This window comes from Crinia signifera, chromosome 4, assembly GCF_055691185.1.
Source record: "Crinia signifera chromosome 4, ASM5569118v1, whole genome shotgun sequence".
Classification (NCBI taxonomy): Eukaryota; Metazoa; Chordata; class Amphibia; order Anura; family Myobatrachidae; genus Crinia; species Crinia signifera.
In genome coordinates, this window is record NC_139220.1 from 285,086,912 (window position 1) to 285,111,985 (window position 25,074).

Here is a 25,074-nt window from a genome sequence, read left to right on the forward strand (position 1 = left end):
GAATTAAAAAAAAAAAACCCACAAAATGATTTAATGCTTATGGCTCTTACCTGCAAGGCTTATGTGGATGTGAGAATTGTGGAAGATCAGGTTAGTTAGAAGGGCTGTCCACACCCACTAACATCTATTGGTCAGTGTGCCCGACACTCATGTGCATGACGTTTGGTGGTGGGGGTTGTATTCCAGACTTGACCTAAAACACCTGTCATTCTCCTTGCTTCAGTACACACCTGTATACATCTGTAGAACTATGAAACCAGGCACCAGTCTGCAGGCAATCCTGTTTCTTGTGCATGACCAGGAATTTCAGCGATAACCTTGAAACTCACAGTATAAACAGGTACAGTATATAGAAATCTATAGAAATCTATACTTTTACCAGTTCTTGCACTTTCTATCAGTTTTGCAAAGTGTATATGTAGCTATTACACTGCTTTCTTTGTACAGACTCCTGGAAAATGGAGGAAGGATTAGGAGAGCTGATGGAGTTAACAGACTTCCAGTACGATGAGTGAGTATTGTGCACATTCCAGACTTACACACAGTAAAGGGGCATACACACGGGGCGACCTGGCTTTTCGTGCTGAACGACGTGCTGCAGCACGAACGCTCAGTACACTGCGATGTTGTGTGCTGAGCGTTCGTGCTGAGCGGGGCTTTGTCTATTTTTATTATAGGCAAAGCCTTACCCAGCCGGCAATACCTACGAGCAGGTACACACATCGTCATCGCTGCAGGCAATACACATGGAGCGCTCCATGCTCCTTTACTAAGCAATCTGATCAGATCACTTAGAAAAGGGGCTGAAATCTCCCTGTGTGTATGCACCTTAACCTTCATATCAAATGCTGTTGTGTGATGCCACACACCTAATATTGTGCAATGTGCTTGTAATGGGTATGTCTATAAAAAGGGGAACATGTTGCACCATGCAAGAGGCACTGTAAATGGGAATGTGTATTTACAGGTTTACTACAAAAAGTGCAATCAAAATATTGTATGTAATATTATGTGCAATAGTGGTGGCTGTGATATCCCCTCACTCACCTTACTATATTGCATAAATGATGCTAAACCTAGCTGTATTATAGGATAATAATATATACGTTTGGAAAAGAAATAGGTTGACGTTTGGTGTGGATATGCTGTTTCAGGTGCTCAAACAACCTGCAAAAGCTGGCATATACCTGGGCTGTCCCAAGAACTGGGCATTGCTGCAAATAACGAGGCAATGGCCGTCAACTTTTTGTAGGATTTTTGTAAATAAGTCTTTGCGATCTTGAGCAACGTTGGTGAATAATAATGTTTGACCAGTGGCTGTTCCAGGGGTGGGGCTGCAGCACAGTTCAAAATTTAAATAGGGAAGCCACACCAACTGCCAGTGAGTCAGATTGGAATTCACATTTTGGTGTGCACCTACCAGGGGAAGTAGTCCTTTGGATAATGTTATGGTATCTTCCCTGGCCAATAGTTATATATCTCTGCTTTATAAGGGCTTATTCAGAGGTGGGCGCATAAGGCGGAGCGGCTGTGTCTTTAGGCGCAGCAGCTGTGCGAAGATATGACAATGCCGCAACAAGAGGCGTCTTGGTAAAAGACACCATTTTCAAAAATTCAGATAAGATGCATGCAATGGAAGTCGCAGCAACAGATCCACATTGTAAGCATTTGTTGCAGCACCGGTCATAACCCGAAGGTTACTCACAATGGCCGTCGCGTCTCTGCTGTTGAGGCCAATCAGGCTGCGGCATCCAGGATCAAAATTTCCTCAGTCTGCATTTCCAATGGTTTACCTGTAATATATATATATATATGTCTAGTGTCCATGAGTCTCCCAAACACTGCCATCTGAGAGTGAAACTAAATCTCTCACACATGCACTATTTATTAACAGTTTCTTAGATAGCGCACACATATTCCGCAGCACTTTACAGAGAATATTTGAACATTCATATCAGTCCCTGCCCCAGTGGAGCTTACAATCTATATTCCCTTACACATATATACACAGACACAGACATTCTAGGGTTCATTTTGTTGGAAACCAATTGACCTACCAGTATATTTTTGGATTGTGGGAGGAAACCGGAGTACCCGGAGTAAACCCAGGCAAGTACGGGTAGAATATACAAACTCTGCACAGTTAGAGCCATGGTGGGAATCGAACCCATGACCTCAGTGCTGTGAGGCAGTAATGCTAACCATTACACCATCCGTACTGCTCACAGAAGGTAGCAGACTAGCTTTTGAATCTTTTGCTTCGAGCGGGCTCACTAGTACAGAACATATATACTTGTGGGTCCGAGTTGAATTCTAGGCTATTGGTATTGATACCTAATAGTGTGTCCGGAAATGAATGCACATATTTGCCAGTATGTTAAGTCCTGCTTGGGTTCATAGGAAAGACCACAGGTCTGATGCTAAATGTGGCTCATTTGCCTAGGCTGTTTGTATAAGGGCAAGCGGCTTCTCCACCTGCTCTGTAGTTATCATCCGGAACTCAAGATAGGGACCATAACTAGGTCGACAAGCATTGGGTCAACACCACTAGGTCGACATGGGTCAAGGTTGACATGGATCTAGGTCGACATGACATTAGGTCGACACTAATGTTAGGTTGACATGGGCTAGGTCGACAGTCAAAAGGTCGACATGTTGTTTTTTTTACTGTTTTTTGCCCCGAATGTCTACACAGTCGACATGGACACAGTTTGAAGTGCACCGCATCCCCTCGCATTGCTCGCTTCGCTTGCAATGCTTCAGGCACACCTTTTTATTCTCCCACCACGCCCTAGTGGATGGTAGGACAGGAAATACCGCCTGTCGGCACATGTCGGCTCAAATAACAGTGAAAAACCCCATGTCGACCTTTTGACTGTCGACCTAGACAATGTCGACCTAACACTAGTGTCGACCTAATGTCATGTCGGCCTAGACCAGTGGTTCCCAACCCTGGTCCTCAAGTACCCCCAACAGTACACGTTTTCCAGGTCACCCAGCAGGTGCACAGATTATTCAGGCACATTTTAAAAGATCCACAGGTGGAGCTAATTATTTCACTGATTCTGTGTGGAGGCCTGCAAAACATGCACTGTTGGGGGTACTTGAGGACCAGGGTTGGGAACCACTGGCCTAGACCCATGTCGACCTAGATGCATGTTGACCTAGTGGTGTCGACCCAATGCTTGTTGACCTAGTTACTGTAGACCTAATGACCGTATCCCATCAGGGACATGCAGTCAGGGGAGGCAGTGCTTCCCCTGTCATTCTGTTCAAAATAATACAAAGAATATACCTATGACATATATTCTGTGTCATAAATACTTTCTTTTTATTATTTTAGCGATTTTGTAATCTTTAAAATAGTTTGGGAAGCACCGATACATGTGCCTCCCAAACAAGTGTACAAGGCGATGAAGTGGGGGGCGGGGCTTGGGGCGGGGATAAGCCAATGTGCTAAAAAAGCCCATTAAAATTAAAGGCAAGCAGTGCTTCATTGACAGGGGCTGCTGTGATTGCTTGCTTGCATCCAGCTGCTGTCCAATCACAGCAGCCCTTTCAATTAACTGCTGCTTCTTTTAACCTCTATAGCTCTCCCCTGGTGCTGGTGAGTATAAATAAAATCACTGAACCAGTGGCGTAACTAATAATTCTGTTGCGCCCCTCTAGGGTAAACAACCCCCCGCGTGGCCGTTACCTCAGCCGTTACCTGTGCTGCCAGTCAGTGTGTAGGGGTGCGGGGGGTGTTGTGCGGCGGCAGGGGAGGTTTACCTCCTGCCGCATCCGACCGTGTGCGCCTGGTCCCGGTTTTCCCGGCTGCTGCTGCTAGTACTGAGAAGTGACACTTGGAAAATGGCTGCCCCCATACAGCAGACAAAAAACTGTCTGCAGTATGGGGGCAGCCATTTTCCGAGTGTCTATTTTTGTATTAGCAGCGCTGGCTGCAGCAGTAGCCGGGAGAGCTGGGACCCGGCACAGGCGCAGTCATCAGCAGAAATTGGCAGTGAGTAACTAATAATAGTCCCGCATCCCCCCCGGCGCCCACACCCCCTCAGCGCCTCCCCGCCACCGCGGGGGCTGCGGGCGTATAGTTACGCCACTGCACTGAACCGAATTCTCCTTCTGACTGTAGATCAGTACAACACACTTTATAGCAGTCAGCACAAGTAGCCATAACAATGATGTCCGTAGAGCAAAATAAGGGTTTTTGGTTATGTTATAGCCATTTACACATTGGCCCTTATTCTGGTTCACTCGCAAAGGCAAATTCCTTCTCAAATTGACAAAACCATGTGCACTGCAGGTGGGGCAGATATAACTTGTGCAGAGAGAATTAGATTTGGGTGAGTTATTTTGTTTCTGTGCAGGGAAAATACTGACTGTTTTATTTTTAGTCTGCAATATACTGTAGATCTCACTTTGAAGTAAAACCCCACCCAAATCTAATTATGTCTGCACATATTACATCTGCCCCCCCCCCCTGCAGTGCACATGGTTTTGTCCGCTTGAGAAGGAATTTGCCTTTACAAGTGAACCAGAATCAGGGCCATTCATTTTTTCCCCACGGTTTGCATTAACCAAATAGCACGCATCTTGCTACAGATGTTCTGTGACAAGTAGGGTAGGAAGAGCACATAACTATCTTACCCGACCTGTTTCACCTGGCTCTCTGGGGATACTAGATGTTTGTGGTTACTTGCTATTTTTGGAAATAAGCTACAAATATTTAGTGATAAAAGAGCCCCATTGTATTACGAAGAAGTCCTTGCATACAGTGAGAGGGGGCTGCACATATTTTTGACATTCTAATCAGTGGTGTTATCGCTGGCAGTTCTGTTTATGATACACAGGGTAGAGACAATATATGTGGGAAGGCAGCTCTGGAATTCATTAGAACATACTGTAGTGGCTGATTGGGAATCGGATGCCATTTTCCCAACGCCCACAAAGGCTACCCTCACACAAGGCAGAAGAGGTCAGTGCAAACGCACAGACTACTCCCAGTTACTGCCCAGAAATGCCCACGTCAGGAACAGTGTGGTCCATCAATGATGGATCAGTCTGTACGCATTTGTGATTCCCATCTATGGGCCTAATTCAGACCTGATCGCAGGGCAAATTTGTTCTCAAAATGGGCAAAACCATGCAGCACTGCAGGTGAAGTTTCAAGAGAGAGGAGGTGACTGTTATGGGAATCCCCCATTACAGTCCTCTCCTCTCTCTTCAAACTTTGTCTAATTTTGACTTTTGGGGACAGCACCCCCACTATCAACGTATGAAATTTGGGGTCCTTTCTATTCTGAACAAATGTGATAATTTTGGTGTACAGATATGTTTCATGCTCCCTAGAGGGGCAAACAAATGTTCAGCAGAGGCACTGCAGGTGGGGCAGATGTAACATGTGCAGAGAAAGTTAGAATTGGGTGGGGGGGGGGTGTTCAAACTGAATCTAAATTGCAGTGTAAAACTAATGCAGCCAGTATTTACCCTGCACAGAAACATAACTCACCTATATCTGGGATGCAGTCAAAATCCCGATGGTCAAAATACCGACAACCATTGACCGACGGTCAAAATCCCGACAAGGTGAAAATACCGACATTTAAAATCCCGACATGGTCAAAATACCGACAAGGTCAAAATACCGACCTTTAAAATCCTGACAAGGTCAAAATACCGATATATAGAATGTAGACAGGTGAAAAAGTCAACATGACTTTCGATCGACAGGTCGCAAGGTCGACATGGGTTTTTTCAATGTTTTGCGACCCGACATGTGCCGACAGGCAGTATTTCATGCCCTACCATCCACTAGGGCGTGGAGACAGAATAAAATAGCATTGCAAGCGAAGCGAGCGATGCGAGGGGCTGCAGATCACTTCCATCTGTGTCCATGTCGACTGTGTCAACATTCGGGTGAAAAAACCCATGTCGACGTCGCAACCTGTCAACCGAAAGTCATGTTGACTTTTTCACCTGTCTACATTCTATATGTCGGTATTTTTACCTTTTCGGGATTTTAAATGTCGGGATTTTGACCTTTTCGGGATTTTGACCAGGTCGGGATTTTGACCGTCGGTCAATAGCTGTCTGTATTTTGACCGTCGGGATTTCATACCGAATCCTTAAATGTAACTCTCTCTGCACACGATACATCTGCCCCCCCCTGCAGTGCAGCATAGTTTTGCCAATGTTGAGAACAAATTTGCCCCGAATTAGGCCATATGTGCGAATACCTGATCTGGCGCATGCACAGAAGCCAACTTTCTTAGTTTAACTCATGCACAGAAGGCTAAAATGCGCATTTTCTGTGCACAATATGAAATGGTCCAGTCCAATGCTGTTTTGTACTGCAATTTGCAGTGAGGTGAGCCTTGTACAGTAATGCATTATGCAGTTACCGTATGTAGCATTTCTCGCCTTTCCTTCAGTTCCATGTTTCTGTACACAAGCTGAGCCGGTCTGATGTGTGTGTTGATACATTTAGAAAAGGTTAAACAAATTACAGAGACAGAGCATTGCTAATTTAGTAACGCTTCACTGATTGCCACAAGCACTGTTGTTGCCTGGGAGCCTGTATAATGTGTCTCATAAGAGTGTAAGTGCCCAGGGTGTTTTGCAAACTTTGGAATCCCGTCTATGTGCTGCACAGGGCTGTTCAGATCTAATCCTTTTGTAAATTCACATAGTGACCTGGTGGTGCCTCCTGGGGAATGTCGCGGGCAGGCGGTCAGAACAGGTTGTGAGCTTGGCATGGATCAGAATGTCACTTGCCTGCTTCTGTTCCTGATAAGAGCAGCCGAAGGAGAAAAACAATTTTACCTGGGACCCATCACCTACATCTAGTGGAATTGCTATTTTCTGAGTTGAACCAACACTGTCCTATAACTTAATTAGGAACAATATTTATCAAGCAGTGATAAGTGAAAATTCCAGCAAAAAGGTCAGTAAATGGCTTTCTCATAGCATCTAGGTATTTGTAGTAGTAACTAACATATCCCTTCATGGTGATCATTTTCCAAATAATGGAGTCATTCAACAATAAATACTTGCCTTCTGGTGTCTTCTGATTGGCTCCAGCATTATTTGTGTGTATGCCGAAGGCATAGCAAAAAGGTAAGGGCCACGCATACCTGGGATGGGCACACCGCACGGGGGGTGCTGTAATGTCACGTGGGCATGGAAAATCACACTTGCAAGGTACTTTTGCCCATGATCATGGATTGCAGACAAGTTGCTGGGTACACACCAAAAGGATTTTGGCACAATCCCATCAATCTGGATCCAATTCAGACTGATTGGATGCAGATTGGGTCACAATTGTTTGGTTGGATCTGAATTGGATCCGAATCCGATCCTACCTGCTGCAGGTAGGATCTGTAAAAGATCCATTCATCTGAATACAGAGGGGATCGGATCGCATGCAAATCAGATCGTGCGATTTGCATATGATTTGCATCAAATCCAAATAGTTTTGGTGTGTATCATACAATGATAAAGGTCCCCCTAAAGTTCTATCAACTGTGCAAATTTATCAATATGCTAAAAGGCTAACTTTTGAGATATCAGAGATGTCCCGCGGGCACTGCAGTTCCCATAGAATTCTATGAGGTTGGGATGTGCCTTACTTATGCAGCAAGATCCATAAAATGTGGCACTGCCATCTATAGATGCCGCTGCCTATAGAAGACTATGGGCTTCATTCCACGATGGTTCACTCCCTCTCTCCATTGCTTGCATATGTTCAGTAGGCAGAGGCATAGCAATAGCTCCTGGTGGCGTGGAGGAGCTGGGTGGTTTTTGGACACTGGGGATCGGCCGGATTCTATTGCTTCATCCTTGCTGGATACTTGTCTGCAGTTCTGTCTTAGTTGCCTCCATTAAAAATGTCCCTCCCAAAATGGTTGCTGCCTCACAGGAGACAGTTATTAAGGATACTAGTAAAGGAGGAGACCATTTTGGGCGGGACATTTATAATGGGAGCAGGAGCGACAGACCTGTTGGTCGTGGCTGGAGGGGGTGGATCACTTAGCATCGAGCAGAGACCCGCGACAGCGAGCAGGACATGTCCTAGAGGTTTATATGCATGAGTACCAGATTTAATAAACACCATTATGCTTGCAATAGGGGGAACGTATTAAAAAGTAAAGTATATGCTTGATATATCCAGCCCTCGGGTAGTTTGATAAAGTTGGGCATAAACACATCCAAATGCGCACCTAGTCCTCATGTAAAATGTTATGTTATTAAACGCAGTTGAATGGAAATTGATTATTTTAGATGCGTCCTTGCAGAAGTAAGATTTGGTCATTTACCATTCTGAATTGAGAATGTGAGCCTATTACTTTAAGGTTTGCCATGCATACTGTACATACTTCTCTTGCATTTATATAAAATGGATTTTAGGATACCTTTATTATTGTGTCGCTGCGCTCTGACCATTTCCTCAGCTGCAATCTGTGTCTCAGACAACAGCAGACTTGTGTTCTGGGCAGAGGAGTATAAGGGTGTGTGATGTACGCTCCTCACACAATCAGAGAGGAGACACATTGTACAAAGTACTATTGTGCAACCCTGGGTGTAAGACACATGGAAGAACCAGTTTCACACAAAGTTGACTAGAAGCAGCGGTGTTACATGACATGAGCTGAGGTGTAAGATGGTGAATTACTGTATGTAACACAATATAGGGCCCATATAACAACAAGGTGCCGCCACCAGTCAGAGCTGTTGTAGTCTAATGTCATCAGATTATTTAACATTCACGTTGTATTGGTTGCTATCAGTTACAGCACTTTTCTGCCCATTATTACCCGCCACCTGTAGCTAGAGGCAACACTATTCTAGGCTCTTTTTATAGCTCAGATTCATATTACTTGTGTCAGTATTTGGCAAACTAATTTGCAGTTCAATGTAAACTGATCTGCTGCACTCGCTCCACAGCGTCTGTATAATCTCACGGGCTTGCAGGGAATGTAGAACTTTGTAATAAGTCCCATTATCCACTAAGCTCCTATGATGGTGATTGTATGCCCTCCTGGGCTGCACATGCAAATCTGTGGGCAGTTATTATTGTGCGATCACCAGACTGTGGATGCACAGGACGGGATGTACTATAAAACAATGCAGTAAAAACCCTGTTTTCTGGGTTATTACATAGTTGCCTACCCTCCTGCATTCTGCAGGAGACTCCCTGAAATAGCAGCAATCTCCCTCTCTCCCTCATTAGTCTAGCAATCTCCCTCATTTCACCTAGCCAACATTACACTGTTACATTGTTTGGGGAAAAAAGGAATGAGAGCTAGATACATGTACATTGAATCATCAGCACCATTTCCCAGCACATTACCAAGTATAGTATCTCTTACTAACTGCTTTGGGGCTCATCTACATTTGTATATAAATTATTTTACAAGATTCCTCTCAGATGTAGCAGTACACACCACTGATTGTAGGTGCCACGTTCACAATCACTTTTCACAATCTCTCCATATATGGAACTAGACACGCCCTTTAAGTGGAGCATGACACGCCCCCCTCAATGGGGGGCTGTGCAAAATTCTGCTACCAACTATAATCTCCCTGAAACTAGTTTTCAAAAGTAGGCAAGTATGGTACATAACCCCTGCCGGCGGAGCTTCCCTAATGGGGGTTATGCCAGCCAATGGCTCCTCTCTGCTGTGTGAGGGATCCTTCCCAGCATGCCCCACTGCTGCCAACGTCTTTGCGCATGCAAAGAGGGTCTCCTGGGTCACAGACCTGGAAGTCTAGGCAGCTGCAGGGGTCACAAAGGGCAGATCCCGTAGCAGCGACTTCCACCTGCCCACCATCAGTGAGCTCCGGGGCTTGCACATATTCACAGATGCGCAAACTCCCACCATCTGGACTGGGGGCGAATTCGAACCTTAACAATCAGGTCTGAATTGCCCCATTATAACCATGGTCTAAGTATTAATTTTGTGTCTGCTGATGGCACAGTAACCTCCCCCCGGGTAGGGTCTTTCTTGGTGACGATCTGCAGCTTGGCCCGTCTACTTTTAATGCTGAAAACTGTTTTCTTCAACGTTAGGTCTTTACATTTATGTTTTCTACATTTCTTGGCTCAAAGAAGTGGTTATAAATGCACAGCAAGCTTCCCATCGCTATTGGGGTACAATGACATGGTCACTGCTGGCCAATATTTGGGTTATTCTTAGGGCACTGAGAATTCTTTATATATAAAAGCTTTGTTAGAAGGAACAGTATAGGTAAAGAGATGCAAGTATATAAGCTCATTAGCAATGTATTTGTTTTACTTCTTTGGTTGTGCTCTTGGCAGGTTTTACATTAAAATAAACCACCTCAGGCTGTCTTGTGTGAACCTGTCATTACAGCACCCTGACACACCTCATGCCCCTTCCTGTTCTGTCTCCTGTTCCAGTTTCCCTCTCCTTAATATGCCGCACAGAGCACTTGGACTTTCCTAAGGGATATACGATAATTGTTCACCTTTAGCTGAGACCCAGCACCAAATAATAAATTTTCCGGCTAAGGTGCGCACAGAATCAATATGCTGATTTCTCAACCATTAGTATCCTACCCAGTGGTGCAGAGGCGGGACTACCATTGGTGCAGTGAGGGCTCAGGGGCCCTTGCTACCCCTGTCATTAACTTCCTTTCTCCCACTGGTTTCCCTGTCACACTCTGCCTCCCCCTGTCACCTTCTGCCTCTAGCTGGCACCCACTGCCATGTTGCCATACCCTCCAACATTTTGTCCATGGAAATCGGTACAGCATGGTCACGTATAGAGGGGCGTGGCCACATGTAGAGGAGGTGTGGCAACATTTCATATTTCTGTGGCCACGCCCCCACATGAGGACGAACGAACATTAATTTTATTACGGTGCCCAGGAAGTGTGCGGGAAGGGTGCGCAGGCAGCATTCTGACATCATGCGACGTTTGAACGTTGGTTGCCGGGACGCCGCGCAAGGCACCACTGGGAATGGGAGCAGCTGCATCAGGACACAATTACCCCCCACTGGGCCCGATCCGTTCCGTCCATGATTGATCGCAGCCCAGAGTCATCGCCTGCTGCCACCGCCGGAGGAAATCGGTACATCGGTACATTTGGATTTTAGCCGGTACAGTCTGTTAAAAAAAATGGTACTGTACCAGCTAAAACGGTACAGTTGGAGGGTATGTGTTGCATATTGTGAACTTGGGTTGGGGTAGAGGAGTGGGCCCATATTATATTTTTTAACCTGGAATCACCACTGACAAGTTCCACCACTGCAGTGGTGTCATGTGTACTGAAAATATTTCATTCCCATTTTTATGTCTACAATGGTAATCTTACAATAGCTTGGACACACGTCATTTTAAAAATATATATATTTTAAATAATTTATATTAAGTTTTTTTTTTTATTGCTGTTTTAAAGTTGGCAGCAAAATTTGGCTTCAGCCCCCACCCCCACCAACACCCCATTCCCTATTTTTTTTTTTAACTTAACAACTTGTCAAAACTTTTTTTCTGTCAGCAAACGGGTGACGTGCCATAGCAAGGTAGTGGAAGAACCGCCAATGAAACCTCATCTTGTCCCCATCTCACACTGGATTGTTGTGCACGGTTCTATGGCGCTGTAGCCTTGCTTACTCTTCGTATCCAAATCGCAGCTGATTGAATTCACTCCTATATGCGTAGCGTAAGCCCCCCAAAAAATGCTTAAATCAGTGCAATACCTTTGTATCTGAGTTATGGGAGCTATAAATATGTCCTTGTTACTTAAAGATTGTGTCTTGTTTGAGGGATTGTTTGCACATACTGTATGTGGGTGGAAAGTTACTATAAGAAACTACACACTTTGTGATGTAGAGGTGTGAAGATTTTGTATAATACCTCCCAACATTCTGCCTCCAGAAAGAGACGCACTGCTACCGAAAGGGAGGTGTGTCCTTCTGGAAAGAAGGCATGGTTGTCATATCTGTGGGGGCTTGCTCAGAGCTACCGTATGGGGGTTATTCTGGTTCATTCGCTCTGATGCAAATTTGCATCCTTGCAAGTGAACCAGATCCCACCTTGCGAATGGTGTTACACCGGCCTACCATTCGCAAGGCGCGAACGTTCACATGGCATGCGAATGGATGTTTCACATAAACATCCATTCGCATGTCAGTGGGAACCTCCCACATCTTTTGGGGGCATGGGGGCGGGGCCTAGGGATGTCCGCCTGTTGCCCCCGTCGCGCTGCCTCTCTGGGCTTCTCCCAGAAAGGCAACAATAAAAGTCGCTGTGTTCTTGTTTTGCTCGTTTGTCTGTGTACTTTGTTAGATGCTGCGGAACCATTATGGCGCCATTTAAAGATTAATAATAATAATGTGGAAGCAGCAATGTGTCTGAGAATGCCGTTCACAACTGCGACACTCCCATTACACGTAGTGGATTTTTTTGGGCGGCCCCGCCGGGTAACACCTGTGCCTCTCCAGTTCTGTTACCATCTCTTTCGCATGCAGTATTGTATTTGTGCGTACAGTCATGCGCAGAAGCAAATAATCGCTGAACTGCGCAGCATTGCCTGAGGCAGAGGCGGAACTACCATTGGTGCAGCAGGTGCATTATAACGGGGCCCCTGAGGACTAAGGGACCCGCTGCTGCCACCCACTGCTGTGTGGCATATTGTGAACTTGGATTTGAGTGGAGGTTGGGTTTGAGTGGAGGAGGGTGGCCCAAATTATATTTTGAGAGAGGCCAACCACTCACAAGTTTCAACACTGGCCTGAGGTCTGTGTTATCCTCAGGTTCTGGGCGGGATGCAGTAACATCCACAGCCCCTATCCGACGCATATTGCCGGCTACGGCATAGATAATTATAGCATATGGCCAAACATATGCGATAATTATTGCAAAGGACAGCTCTTGTGTTAATGATGTGCAGCGTGTCCCCGGTAGCTCCAAGCCCCTCCCTAATCCGGCCACCTGATGATTGATCATGCAGCTGCTACTGCGGGCTCCGCTCAGCGCCTCCCCCTCCCTGCACCTGGAAGGGGATGTAGGGGCTAAGGAGGAGGAGGAGGAGGTTTTCCTGCATTTCGAAATGCAGTAAAAACACTGATTACAGGGTTTTTACTGCATTTTTCACATAGAGCATCCCGGCTCTCTGTGTGTTACACAATACTGGTCAGTTAGACCATACCTCCCTACTCTGCTACAGACTTAAGCAGGTCGGAATTCTTTTGGGTGCCATGATGGGGGTGTGGCTTATGATCACGGGACTCCCACGGGGCCAATCACCATTTTCACAGATGTGGGGGCATGGCCAGCGCTGTGTGAGCTGCTGGCAATGCCCCCAGCCCCTCTGCTTGCCTGAATAGATGCTGTGCAAATGCACAAGGTCTCCCAACTGCCCCTCACCCCCCCCCCCCCCCCCCCCCCGCAACGGTACACTTCTGGCCCCAGGCCCAAAAAAACAGGATGGTCCCGTGAAAATTGGGACAGTTGGGATGTATGAGTTATGCTGGGTACACACCGGAATGATTTGGGCTCAGTTCCCGCAAATTTCGATGCATCTAACGACTGATTGTATGTCAATGGAGCAGAATTGTACATGTTTTCAATGCGATTGCGATCCGATGCTCGTCGTTGCAGGTTGTTTGGTCACTTTGGGGATTTTACCTGCTGCGCTAAAGATTCATCATCTACATTGGATTGGGTACGGATCGTGTGCAGATAGTGGCCCTTATTCTGGTTGGGGCGGATATTCCCGCTTGCGTACGGGCCGCCGATGTTTATCTTCTGCGCATGTGCAGAGGTCACTCTGCGCATGTGCAGGCGATTTCGCCGCAAGGATTCTCTATACGCCGCACAGGGGGCGTAGAGGGGCGTGAGGGGCTACTTATCCTCATTACCCTATGCATACGCCCCGCGTTTCATGGGCGTTCCCATGCAAACGCGGGGCGTATGCATGGTAATGAGGCCGTGACGCGTTGGTACGGGGCGGGCATCTGACATCGCCGGATGTCAGCTGCCCGCCCCCATACAAGATTTCACACGGACAAGTGTCCGTGTGGTCTTGTGTTGCGGGACCTGGTGGAGCGTGCGGCCCTGCATTCGATGTTCGGCGACCATCGAATGCAGGGGCTGCTCCCACCATGGAGGAGGCGTATCCCCGTCCAATTTCATGCGGATCGCCACATATCCGCGTACGGACGGCCGTGGCGATCCGTATGGAAGGCGGGGATTCGCCTGGTGCGTCGGAGCCGCATATGCGGCTCCGGCCGCACCAACCAGAATAAGGGCCAGTGTCCTCCAATCCAATCGTGCAACCATCGTACCATTTCAGGAAATCTTTTCACGATTGTCGTACGATCATGGTTTATTCAAGGTCTACTTTTAATGTTAGATTCATCAAATCTCCATGTCGGGTGCACCTTAATCAGGGCCAAATGAAGTAAATTATATTAAAAACCTCTATAACATCAATTTTATTTTATGTCCAAGTTAATTCACTTGGGAAATGAGAAGTGATATGTGACAGTAGTAGAGTAGTAGAGCTCTGTGTCCTGGGCAATAAATCGTCATGTCTCTAATTTATGGGTACATTAATTAGCTTTAATTATTAGCACTAGGAAATCAACATAAATTCAGCTAAACAAGCCAATAAACCCCATTGCCAGTGCAGCTCACCTCTCGTTCCCTCTACATAGGCCGTGTATCGTCTCAGCGAGCCTCATTCTTATACTGGCCTGTGAACTGGAGTATCGGTGATGCGCTTCTTGTCCTTCACTCGCTTCCAGCGCCTGGGTCTGCACCCGGTCCGGTATTTCAGAGAAGGTGCAGTGGCAATGCACTGGCATGCTCAGTTCTCACGGAACCAGTGCAGGAGCACCCCATTACCTGTTCCAATTCACTAGGATTTATTCTTAAGTCCCCCATACATTAGTCCGACTTGTCCTAGGGACAAGTCGGATCTGATTTCCCCCTGCAGCTCCCCGGGAGGGGGACACACGATTATGCACTTGATGTGCCAAGTTTTGCATATGATAAATCACATGCAAAACTTGGCACGCATCTCTGTGGGGTGGGGTGGGGGGTCCGTGAGACCGAGGACACAGCAGTATGTGGGGGCCCTTATTTTGTTGGGGCCCTGGGGTGACCGCCCCTATCGCCCCTGCCTTAATCCGCCACTGGACCATGGTGTATGCACAGCTTGACTGGTGTTAATTGGGAAGGTTGTGGTGTTCCCCGCGACCTGTTGTATTGTGTAGTGTATTTAAGAGCAAAATATTTATTTTGGTTATCTGAAAGTGACTATTTTACAGTGAACTGCATGCAACAACACACGCAAGGAATACAATCCTCTACATCAGTGGTTCCCAAACTGTGTGCCGTGGCTCCCTGGGGTGCCTCGGGATACTTGCAAGGGTGCCTTGGTTTGGTGATACAAGACCAACTAAAATTATTTATGGGCTAGATGCACTAAACTTCAAAAGTTATAAAATGGAGAGTGTTAAACAACCAACCAATCAGCTCCTGCCTGACATTTTTCAAACACAGTCTGTGGCACGACAGGTAGGAGCTGATTAACTGGCTGTTTATCACTCTCCAGTTTATCATTTTTGAAGCTTAGTGCATCTGGCCCAAAGCCAGTTCTGGTGGAACCTAAGGATCACATATAAACACAATTCACTTCATTTTTTTTTTTTTGCAATCAGAAAAGATTGGTAACCCCTGCTCTACATGTATTTTATTGTTCCTTGCCTCTCTGGCACTGCAGAACTTGTCGGGTTATACTGTAAATACGTTCTGATGATGATGATGATGGTGGATAACCATTGGTCATCATTTTTCTTTTTCATGCTTTACCATCTACGTGGACTCTGATTGGGGACCGTTTAGTGCCTGAACATGATGAGCCAGGGCCGGCGCCACCACTAGGCAGGTCTAGGCATTTGCCTATGGCGCTGGTCACTGGAGAGCGGCAGTTCGCCCCTCGCCCCCCGTGCAAAGGGGGTACCTGCTGCGCCATCTGGGGAGCAGGCAGGGGGGTCCATGCCGGCTTCTGACAGGAGCCTGCAGTGGTGTCCTTGCCGCGCGGGTACCTGTGGCGCTGTGTATAATGCTGGCGGGGGGGGGGGTCCCCTGCAGTGTCAGACGCCAGCATGGACCCCCCTGCCCGCTCCCCAGACGGCACAACAGGTACCCCCCACCCCGACTCGCCTGGGGTGCTCAGGTGCCTTGCACCGGCCCTGTAATGAGCAGAGGCATGCGGGGTTCACGGTACACTAATTGGGGGTCCACATGCTCAGGTGTCGACATTTTCATGTGTTAACCTTTGTTGATCTTTTGCTTGTGTTAATATTGTGTTGACATTTTGTCAATGTTGACCTACTGGTGTCGACCTGTTGACCGTCAGCCTAGACACTGGACCTTATGATCCATACCCATAGAGTACAATATGCATATAACTATACAAGTTGTGCGTATGCTCTTTTTCACTGTAGCATTTAATATTGTGATGCTGAAATGCTCTTTTGTTAAACATTAAGAACCTCTATGGAAAGTCCCTCCAGCATTCTGGCTGCAAAAGTCCCCAGCAGGTGTGACCTTCACTGACATTGCCGTCTCATGCTTTCATCACAGAGTAAGTGTGACTGATGTGGGGTCATGCTCGCACGGTGGTCACATGATTACATCTAACATGTACAGGTAGCATTGTATTCCCTATGTCAGTGGTTCTAGACCTGGGGTACTAGTGGGGACTTGCTGTGATCTTCATAGGCATAGGTGCTCAGCAGCGGCCCACCTGCCCGTGTCCCACTGCACAGGTACTGTGGGGGCATTTAGGTATTTGGCACTGTTGCCATAATTTGTATATTAGAGACAACTGTGCTGCATATTATAAATCAGTATTATTTTGTGGCCACGCCCCTTTCCCATGATGCCACGCCTCTATATTTTTGGCTTGAGCACCCACCAGTGCATCCATTTTCACCAGTGCTGATTCGCTCCAAATAATTCACCCCTAATTGAATACTGATAGGCGAAACGTTGCTGGTTTTTTTTGCCTGCCGAATCTGTCTGGGATTTAATACCCTCCAATACCCTTTTTTAGATATTTGGAAAAGATTAAAATCAACTATATACAGCTGTAAAGGTGGCAATAAATTTCTAAAGGTTGATTTTAATATTTTACAAATCGCAAAAAAAACACAGAAAGTGTACAAAAAAAAATATATATATATATATATATATATATATATATATATATAGACGCCCTCTGACGAAGTTTTACTACGAAACTAGTTAGGGTGAGGCCTGTGACGTCTGCTGTGTGTGTACCCGGCTCCCCTGCACGCCTCTGTTACTACGGCTTCCAACGACACCCTGTTCTCACCATCGGTGTTCCCAGTGGGTGATCCTGGTTGGCGATAGTGCTCCGGATGGCTGGTAGGAGTTTGCCGGGTCGTGTTGTATATACAAAAGCCTTGTGGTACCCAGCCCACAGCGTTCTTTTTAATGGTACAAGCAATTGTTTGTCTCTTTTTTTTTTAAAGTGGTTTTATGATCATTTTAATAAAACTGTCATTTATGCACTATGGAGCGCCCCTCCTGTCCTCTTTTTTGACACATATATATATATTAAACTCCCCATCAGGTATCCCTCAGGTCCGTACCTTTCCATCTCACCATAAACATTAACCTACACCTTAACACTATACTTATCTAATAAAAAAGACACAGACACAAGTGCTGGCGTTTCAAAATGAATGTCAATTTATTTTGACAATTAAACTAACTATATATATAATGGTGGCGGCACCAAAGAACGGTCATTATAGGAAAGTGGGGTAAAGATGTTACCATACACACCATCGCTGGTGATCGCTCTCCCCGGTCATCCACTCGTTGCTAGTGGTGACCACCACCCCGGGCGGGAGCATGGCCGATGACCATCGATGTCAGGAGAGAGCGACACCCCACTATCTACACACACACCTCAAGATCTTACAAGGATAACCGTTCTTTACCGCCGCCGGAGAGGAAAAGAAATAGGGAAGGGTGGGCGGGGCTTTTTCAGACAGAGGAAGACTTCCTGTGAGTATGATCCTTTTCTTCCCTGTCTATACTCCTCCCACCACTCTGATAGGCCTTGTGCCCATCCTATCAGCATATCAGCTGACCTTCCAGCGTAACCTGGGGAACCATCAGGGGTTTATGCTCACTCAGTGCTTATTCAGCATTCGTGGTTCTTAAACTCCCCATCAGGTATCCCTCAGGTCCGTACCTTTCCATCTCACCATAAACATTAACCTACACCTTAACACTATACTTATCTAATAAAAAAGACACAGACACAAGTGCTGGCGTTTCAAAATGAATGTCAATTTATTTTGACAATTAAACTAACTATATATATAATGGTGGCGGCACCAAAGAACGGTCATTATAGGAAAGTGGGGTAAAGATGTTACCATACACACCATCGCTGGTGATCGCTCTCCCCGGTCATCCACTCGTTGCTAGTGGTGACCACCACCCCGGGCGGGAGCATGGCCGATGACCATCGATGTCAGGAGAGAGCGACACCCCACTATCTACACACACACCTCAAGATCTTACAAGGATGACCGTTCTTTACCGCCAAAGCTAGGCCCTAAGCCGCAGCACCGCCACCAAGTAGGAAACGCTCAGCACTGTGTATCTAACCAACTAAAGACATCGCCCAAAAACAGAGCCACGCCCTCCGGGCTCAGATGAACACCATCGCTCCTATACAGCGCACTCCGCTGAAAGCTGATGGCGTCATGGCGAATAACACCCCCGCCATTGGTCAGCAGATACTTCTCAACTGCAGCGTTCACCGTCTTCCGTGAACTCTCCAGGCGGGGGCAGGATACCGCATTTCTCCATACAATCCTAGATGTAATGGAGGACCACACCAACTTACATGCAGGCAAATACAGAGAAATAAAATAGAGGTCCCGCACAATCACCGAGCGTAGCTCGAGAGCAGTCGTTCGCCCTAAGTCATTACCACCCAGGTGGAAAATAATGACCCTCGGGACCCCAAATTTTCTCAGGGCTCGAATCAGCCCGGCCTGCAGCCCCTTCCACAGCATACCTCTCTCACCCAGCCACCTAACCTCCCCAGCACGACTAAACACTCGTACATCAGATGCAATGCTTGCCCTGGAAGCCCAATAGACAAAGGAATGTCCAATCATCCAAATGGACTTAACGTCCTGTCGACCTGAAATATTATAAAGAGGTTAGAAGGCTGTCGACAAGCTTGCATACCAAGCATTCACCACACTTGTTAGAGAGAGGAATGAGAAGAAGCCGAGGCCGACCAGCTCTTGAGGCACAAAACACACCGTCTGGAGTAAACTAACAAGTACGCCATGCCAGATTGTAATTAAAGCCGAATTGTGCCCCCAGACGGATGTGAAAACACACCTCAAGGCCCCCACTGGAAGTTGGCGAGCGCTTATGCGTCCAGTTGACCAAGGTTGAAAGTGACAGATAAAGCTGGCCGAATGTACCTCCGGAAAGCTGCCGAGCGCCATCGACCCAGAGCCTGAATCTCTGCGTCGGAGCGGCCCTCCGCAGCCGCCGAGGTAGCAGCCCCGATCCTAAAGGAATGAGACCCAAATTCCCTAGGATCGAGACCCGTGGCCTCCAGCGCCCGTCCCAAGACGTGACAGAACTGGTATTTTGTGAGAGGTAACCCATCCTCGTGCATCAACCATGCACCTGGAAGGTCCGGGCGCGCCTGGGCGAAGGCCGAGACCAACGTCACAGGGCACGCCTTTTCCACCGTGCACGGCAGCAAGGACAGCCACCGCCCCCTCCCAGCCTGGTCCGTCTTGGATCGTCGCAGGTGACATAGCACCGAGTCAGCTTGGACCACCAGGTCGTCCACAGTCAGGGGCGAGGGCGCTCGTTTTGACGGTGCCACCAGTTCCCCAATCCTGAAGGCCCCGTGGTACGCCATCACGTACGCTGTGCGGAACAAGAGTACCTCATAGTGAGGCCAGCAGATGTCCCCCAGAGCGTCCAGCAATGCTGGAAGCAATGACATATCAATGGGGCGCCTACAGTCCGTGGGGGCAGGTGTATCCCGCCGCCAACCCCGCAGCGCCCTAGACACCAGGAATGATCGGGACGGGTCCGCCCTACCCTGTAACGCGGAGAAAAAAGACACCCCTGCCAGGACTCTGCGCACAGAGGCAACAGAGCGACCATTGGAGTATGCACTCCAAACAAAAGCCACCATGGCTTCCTCAGGTGTCTTACCTGCTTGAGGAGCAGCCAGTCTGAACTGCTCCCACTCCTGCCATCCCGCCTGATAGCAGTGGAGCGTACGTGGTGCGATAGCCCGCATGGCTAGCCCCTCCATTCCGGCCTGATCATCTGCCAAATATAAGAGGGACAGCATTCACCAACCATCGATGCCTCGGGAGCCAGGGCTCGAAACTTCTCCCAGTCGGCCCTGGACAATGCATCTGCCACAGAGTTCTCTACTCCGGGAACATGTTGTGCCACGAACTGTATGTTGAACAGCAGGCATCGCAGCACCAACCGCGCAAGCAGGCGAACCACAGGCATGGAGGCTGAGCCCTGCCTGTTAATAGAGTGCACCACTCCCAAATTATCGCACCAAAATATAATGCTGGAGTCGCGTAGCCTGTCTGCCCATAGTTCCAGCGCCACTACGATAGGGAACAGCTCCAACAGCAGTACGTTTTTTGTAAGTCCTTCAGCCACCCATTTCACCGGCCATGGCGCGGCGCACCAAGACCCGTGCAGGAAGGCTCCAAAACCCACCCCGCCTGCTGCGTCAGTATACAATTGTAACTGCGCATTGGTGCGAGGGCTGGCAGGCCAAATCAGGACACCGTTGAACTGCTCCAGGAAGGAGAGCCAAGTGCGTAAATCCCTCTTTATCTCTGCAGAGAGACGTACAAAGTGGAGTGCGTGCCTGACGCCTGACATGGATCTTTCCAACTTTCTGCAAAAAACCCTGCCCATAGGTATGACCCTGCAAGCAAAATGGAGTAGTCCCAGGAGGGACTGAAGCTGGCGCAACTGCAGTTTGCCTGTGGCCAGAGCCATGCTAATGGCTCCGCGTAGCCGCGAAAGCTTGTCCTGAGGGAGACGGCAACAGGCCGCTATTGTGTCAATTTCTATCCCCAAGAAGGATAGTCGCTGCACAGGGCCCTCGGTCTTGTCCTCCGCAATGGGGACCCCAAACTCCCGGAACAGATTCTGCAAGTAAGTCAACAGACGCTTGCACCGTTGAGAATCGGCGGGGCCCACACATAGGAAGTCATCCAAGTAGTGGGCCACACTAGTTTTGCCTGAACCCACTTCTACGCACCAATGCAAGAAACTGCTAAATCTCTCGAAGTAAGCGCAGGAAATCGAGCAGCCCATCGGTAAGCACCTGTCCACGTAAAAACCCGTGGGCAGGCGAAAACCCATGAACCGGAATGATTCCGGATGCAGAGGGAGAAGGCGAAAGGCAGACTCAATGTCCACCTTGGCCAGCAGGGCCCCGTGTCCGTGGCTGCGCACTATATCAAGTGCCTGCTCAAATGACTGGTATTGCACGCGACACAAATGTTCAGGGATGGCGTCATTAACAGAGCCACCCGGTGGGTGGGACAAGTGTTGGATAAGCCTAAACTTGCCGCTAGCTTTTTTTGGGACTACCCCCACCGGGGAGAGAACCAGGTTCTCTATGGGGGGGGGATGGAAAAGGACCCACCATTCTCCCCAAGCTCACCTCCTTGTCTACCTTTTCTAACACTATCCCGGGCATCTGTATTGCGGATTTTAAATTTCGGGGAGGGCGTGCTACCACCTCCCCCTGGATTGGTAGACGGAAGCCCAGGAGGAAACCTTGCTCTAGGAATTCTGCCTCCTCCCTATACGGGTACCGTCCCAGCCATCCGGCCAAGCGGTCAACCCGCACAGGAGAGGGTGCCTTACTGAGGTGTGCCCCCAGCTGTGGAAGCCTGGGAGGTGCCTCCTTGCTTGCCCTTCCTGCAGTCTCTAAAAGGGTGATTGCCCCAGCATTTTGAGCATGCGTGCTTAAACTTGCACGAGGCTCCCAGGGAGCAGCCAGCTCCGTTGAATGCGAAGCAACGCCCGGCGGGGGCCCCCCCCGCCCTACCGCGAAAGGGTTGTTGTTGTTTGCGAGGGGCGGGGCTGAAGGCTGGCGTGGCCGCCGCGGCAACTGCCGGAGCAGCCGCCGGCTTTGGCCCCATCCAGATCTCCACGTCTTTGCACCCTAAAGCCATAATGGCCAGCCCTGACTGCTTGCGGCGAAAATTCTCATCATATGAGCGCCATGAGGAGTCGGCCTCTGACAGGAACATCTGATGGATCATGTGCATGTAACGCACCATGTTCATGTGTTCCTGCGGTCTCGTTTCTAGGTAACAAGCCGCAAACATGAACATGCCCGCCTGCCACCGGTGATAGGTGCAGTAGGCCTCCTCCCCAATACCCCCTCGCCTCTTTGCTGCGCGATATTCTTTCTCCGCCTGAGCTGTCATGGTGAAGAAGCTGACGTATTTTCCGTCATTTATGCGTTCCTGGACGCTGCGCCTGAGACCTCTGAGCACTGCTGTGTTCTCGCACTGGACAACTTGTCCCCTAGGGAACAACGGTGACCCCGAGCTGCCACTGGAACTAGAGTGCCTTCTGCGCCTGTGCCTGCGACGCCTGCGCGATTTTCTACCCCCCTCTCCCTCCGACGACCCTGAGTCAGATCCGCCGGAGGAGGAGGAGGTATGCGCCGCCCTACGCTTGCGCCGCTTGCGCTTGGGAGCTGACCCACCTGAAGTACCCTCCACTGGTACAAGGCTCATCTGTGGGGTATCCACTACCAAACCCACTGGAGGGGTTCCAGAAGCAACGATATCCCTTGCGGTGAGAGGGGCCGTAGGTCTTGCCATCGCCGCTGATGAGGCCCTAGCTGCCGGAGCCGGGGAAGGGATCCCTGGGGGTGCCCCAGGTTCCTGACTGTGGGCCGGAGCAACCCCCCCGGGAGCAGGTGACTGCCTCATGAAGTCAGAAAGTAGGGACAGAAACTGCTGAACCCCCCCATCTGCGGCCGCAGGTGGGGTGGGAGTTGCCGTGATAACTGGTGCAGCAGGCGCAGAGGCCTGAGCACTGCGCAGGGGAAGCAATCTGGCCCTTCTAAGGATCTGACGCCTTGCTATATGCAGTGAGGACCTCATCCCTAGCGGCCTTGTCACCCTAGGTGTCTCCAAAGGGGGTGGTGGCACTAACTGGGCCCTAGCCGGCCCCTGGCCCCCACCTCGGGCCCTCCCGCGGCCCCTACCCGACCTGCTGGGGGTTGGGGTGTTTACTCCCGATGGGAGACCCCTCTGTGGTAACCTAGATGCCAGGATGGGGATGGATGAGGGGCGAGAGCCCTGACTGCGCCTATTGGCGCCCTGTGCATGCATAGGGGTGGCCTGTGTGGCCTGTAACGCAGCGCCTCTAGTGCGGGTGCCCTGACAGCGCCTATGGCCGCCCTGTGCCTGAGTGGCCTGCGCCACGGTGCCCCTGGAGCGGGTATGTCTGCGTCTATGGGCGCCCGGTGGCTGCTGTGGCTCCCGCTGCGCGGCCTGTGGCGCCGCGCTTCGGGCGCTGGATCAGGCGGAAGGCCGCGATCCAGGCCTGGCATAGTCGGCCGGCGTGCGGGGGCCTAGCCCGCTCGCACTGTTACTCGCTGGGCGGGCGCTACCCCTGCCCGATCCCCCCCTGGCTGCCGCGCGCGCTACCGCGCCCGCCGCGGCCTCTGCCTGGACTACGCGAGGTCCGGCGCCCGGCCGCGTCATCAGCCGGCGCCGCGACCATCGCGTCCAGACGCGCAGGCGGCACAGGAGCAGCAGGACCGCGCCGCGATCCCCTCCGGTCCCCACTGGAACCACCAGGGACCGCGCCACTAGGCCCCGCCGCCTCCCAATCCGCCCCAGCGTCAGCGAGACGGGCGGGCAGGCGGATCGATCTGCGCGGCCTGTAGGCCATCTCAGAACAGAGGGACAGGTAGAGAAAAGAGGGGACAGATCTATGAGAGAAGAAAAAGGGGGTGGAAGACAGAGTGTTATTAGAGAAGGAAGGAAACGCTTGAAGACAAACAGAAATTTCTTGCTGCAAAGCAGCCTTGCCTGATCCTGCAGCACGCTTTTTCAGACAGAGGAAGACTTCCTGTGAGTATGATCCTTTTCTTCCCTGTCTATACTCCTCCCACCACTCTGATAGGCCTTGTGCCCATCCTATCAGCATATCAGCTGACCTTCCAGCGTAACCTGGGGAACCATCAGGGGTTTATGCTCACTCAGTGCTTATTCAGCATTCGTGGTTCTATATATATATATATATATATATATATATATATATATATATATATATATATATAGAAAAATCGATGCTGTGTCTTAAGGGCTAAATTGCACATTTCCTAATGCTTAAAAATTGGCAATTAGCAGTTCAGCCCCTGAAACACAGCATCAATATTGATTGAGTTTTAGCAATTTGAAATACATTTAAATGGACCTCCTAGGGCAGGCCTGTCCAACCTCTGGCTCTCCAGCTGCTGGGAAACTACACACCCCAGCATGCCCTGCCATATTTTTAGCTATCCCTAATAGCAAAACTGTGACCAGGCATGATGGTACTTGTAGTTTCACAACAGCTGGAGAGCCGTAGGTTGGTCAGACCTGTCCTAGGGTAAGCAGTGTCCTAGGGATCTCTAGCCAGAGTCATCATTGTAGAACCCTGATGACAAAATGAAAAAGTCCATCCCTGTAGATAAATCATATGCGGCCTATTGCTTTATTGTCACCTTTACACCCTATATAGTAACAGGATAACACTCCTCACCTCTATGTGGGGATTCAAGTATTTTGTGTGCTGGTGGTTACTAGATGGCAAGTCACAGCCACCGGCGCTGACATTACTGTTATGTTGTTCCATCATTTTGCTGAGCTATTAACTGCTGTAGTTTATCACAAAATTTAATATGTGAGATATAGAGATGCACAACCTATTCTATTCTTTAAAAAAATATTTTTCT

General features: G+C 49.0%; 2 protein-coding genes across 3 annotated transcripts in view; one reads left to right on the top strand and one right to left on the bottom strand.

Annotated features, from left to right (window-relative positions):
* The first annotated feature begins 246 nt into the window (after positions 1–246).
* The window catches only part of RHOBTB2 (Rho related BTB domain containing 2), a 47,511-nt gene continuing 22,683 nt past the window's right edge, over positions 247–25,074 (top strand). The window contains exons 1-2 of one of the 2 annotated variants that reach the window (XM_083184847.1): positions 247–340; positions 448–511. In XM_083184847.1, coding sequence (XP_083040973.1) covers positions 459–511 — 53 coding nt within the window. In that variant the 5' untranslated portion in view covers positions 247–340; positions 448–458. The remainder of the gene's footprint in view (positions 341–447; positions 512–25,074) is intronic. The other variant, XM_083184848.1, reaches the window with a different exon arrangement.
* On the bottom strand, positions 17,731–24,358 carry LOC146075530 (uncharacterized). The gene is made up of 2 exons (XM_083184846.1): positions 22,828–24,358; positions 17,731–20,393 (listed from the first exon to the last, which is right to left on the bottom strand). The coding sequence occupies exons 1-2, from the start codon at positions 23,459–23,461 to the stop codon at positions 19,468–19,470; spliced, it is 1,560 nt and encodes a 519-aa protein (XP_083040972.1). The 5' UTR covers positions 23,462–24,358; the 3' UTR covers positions 17,731–19,467.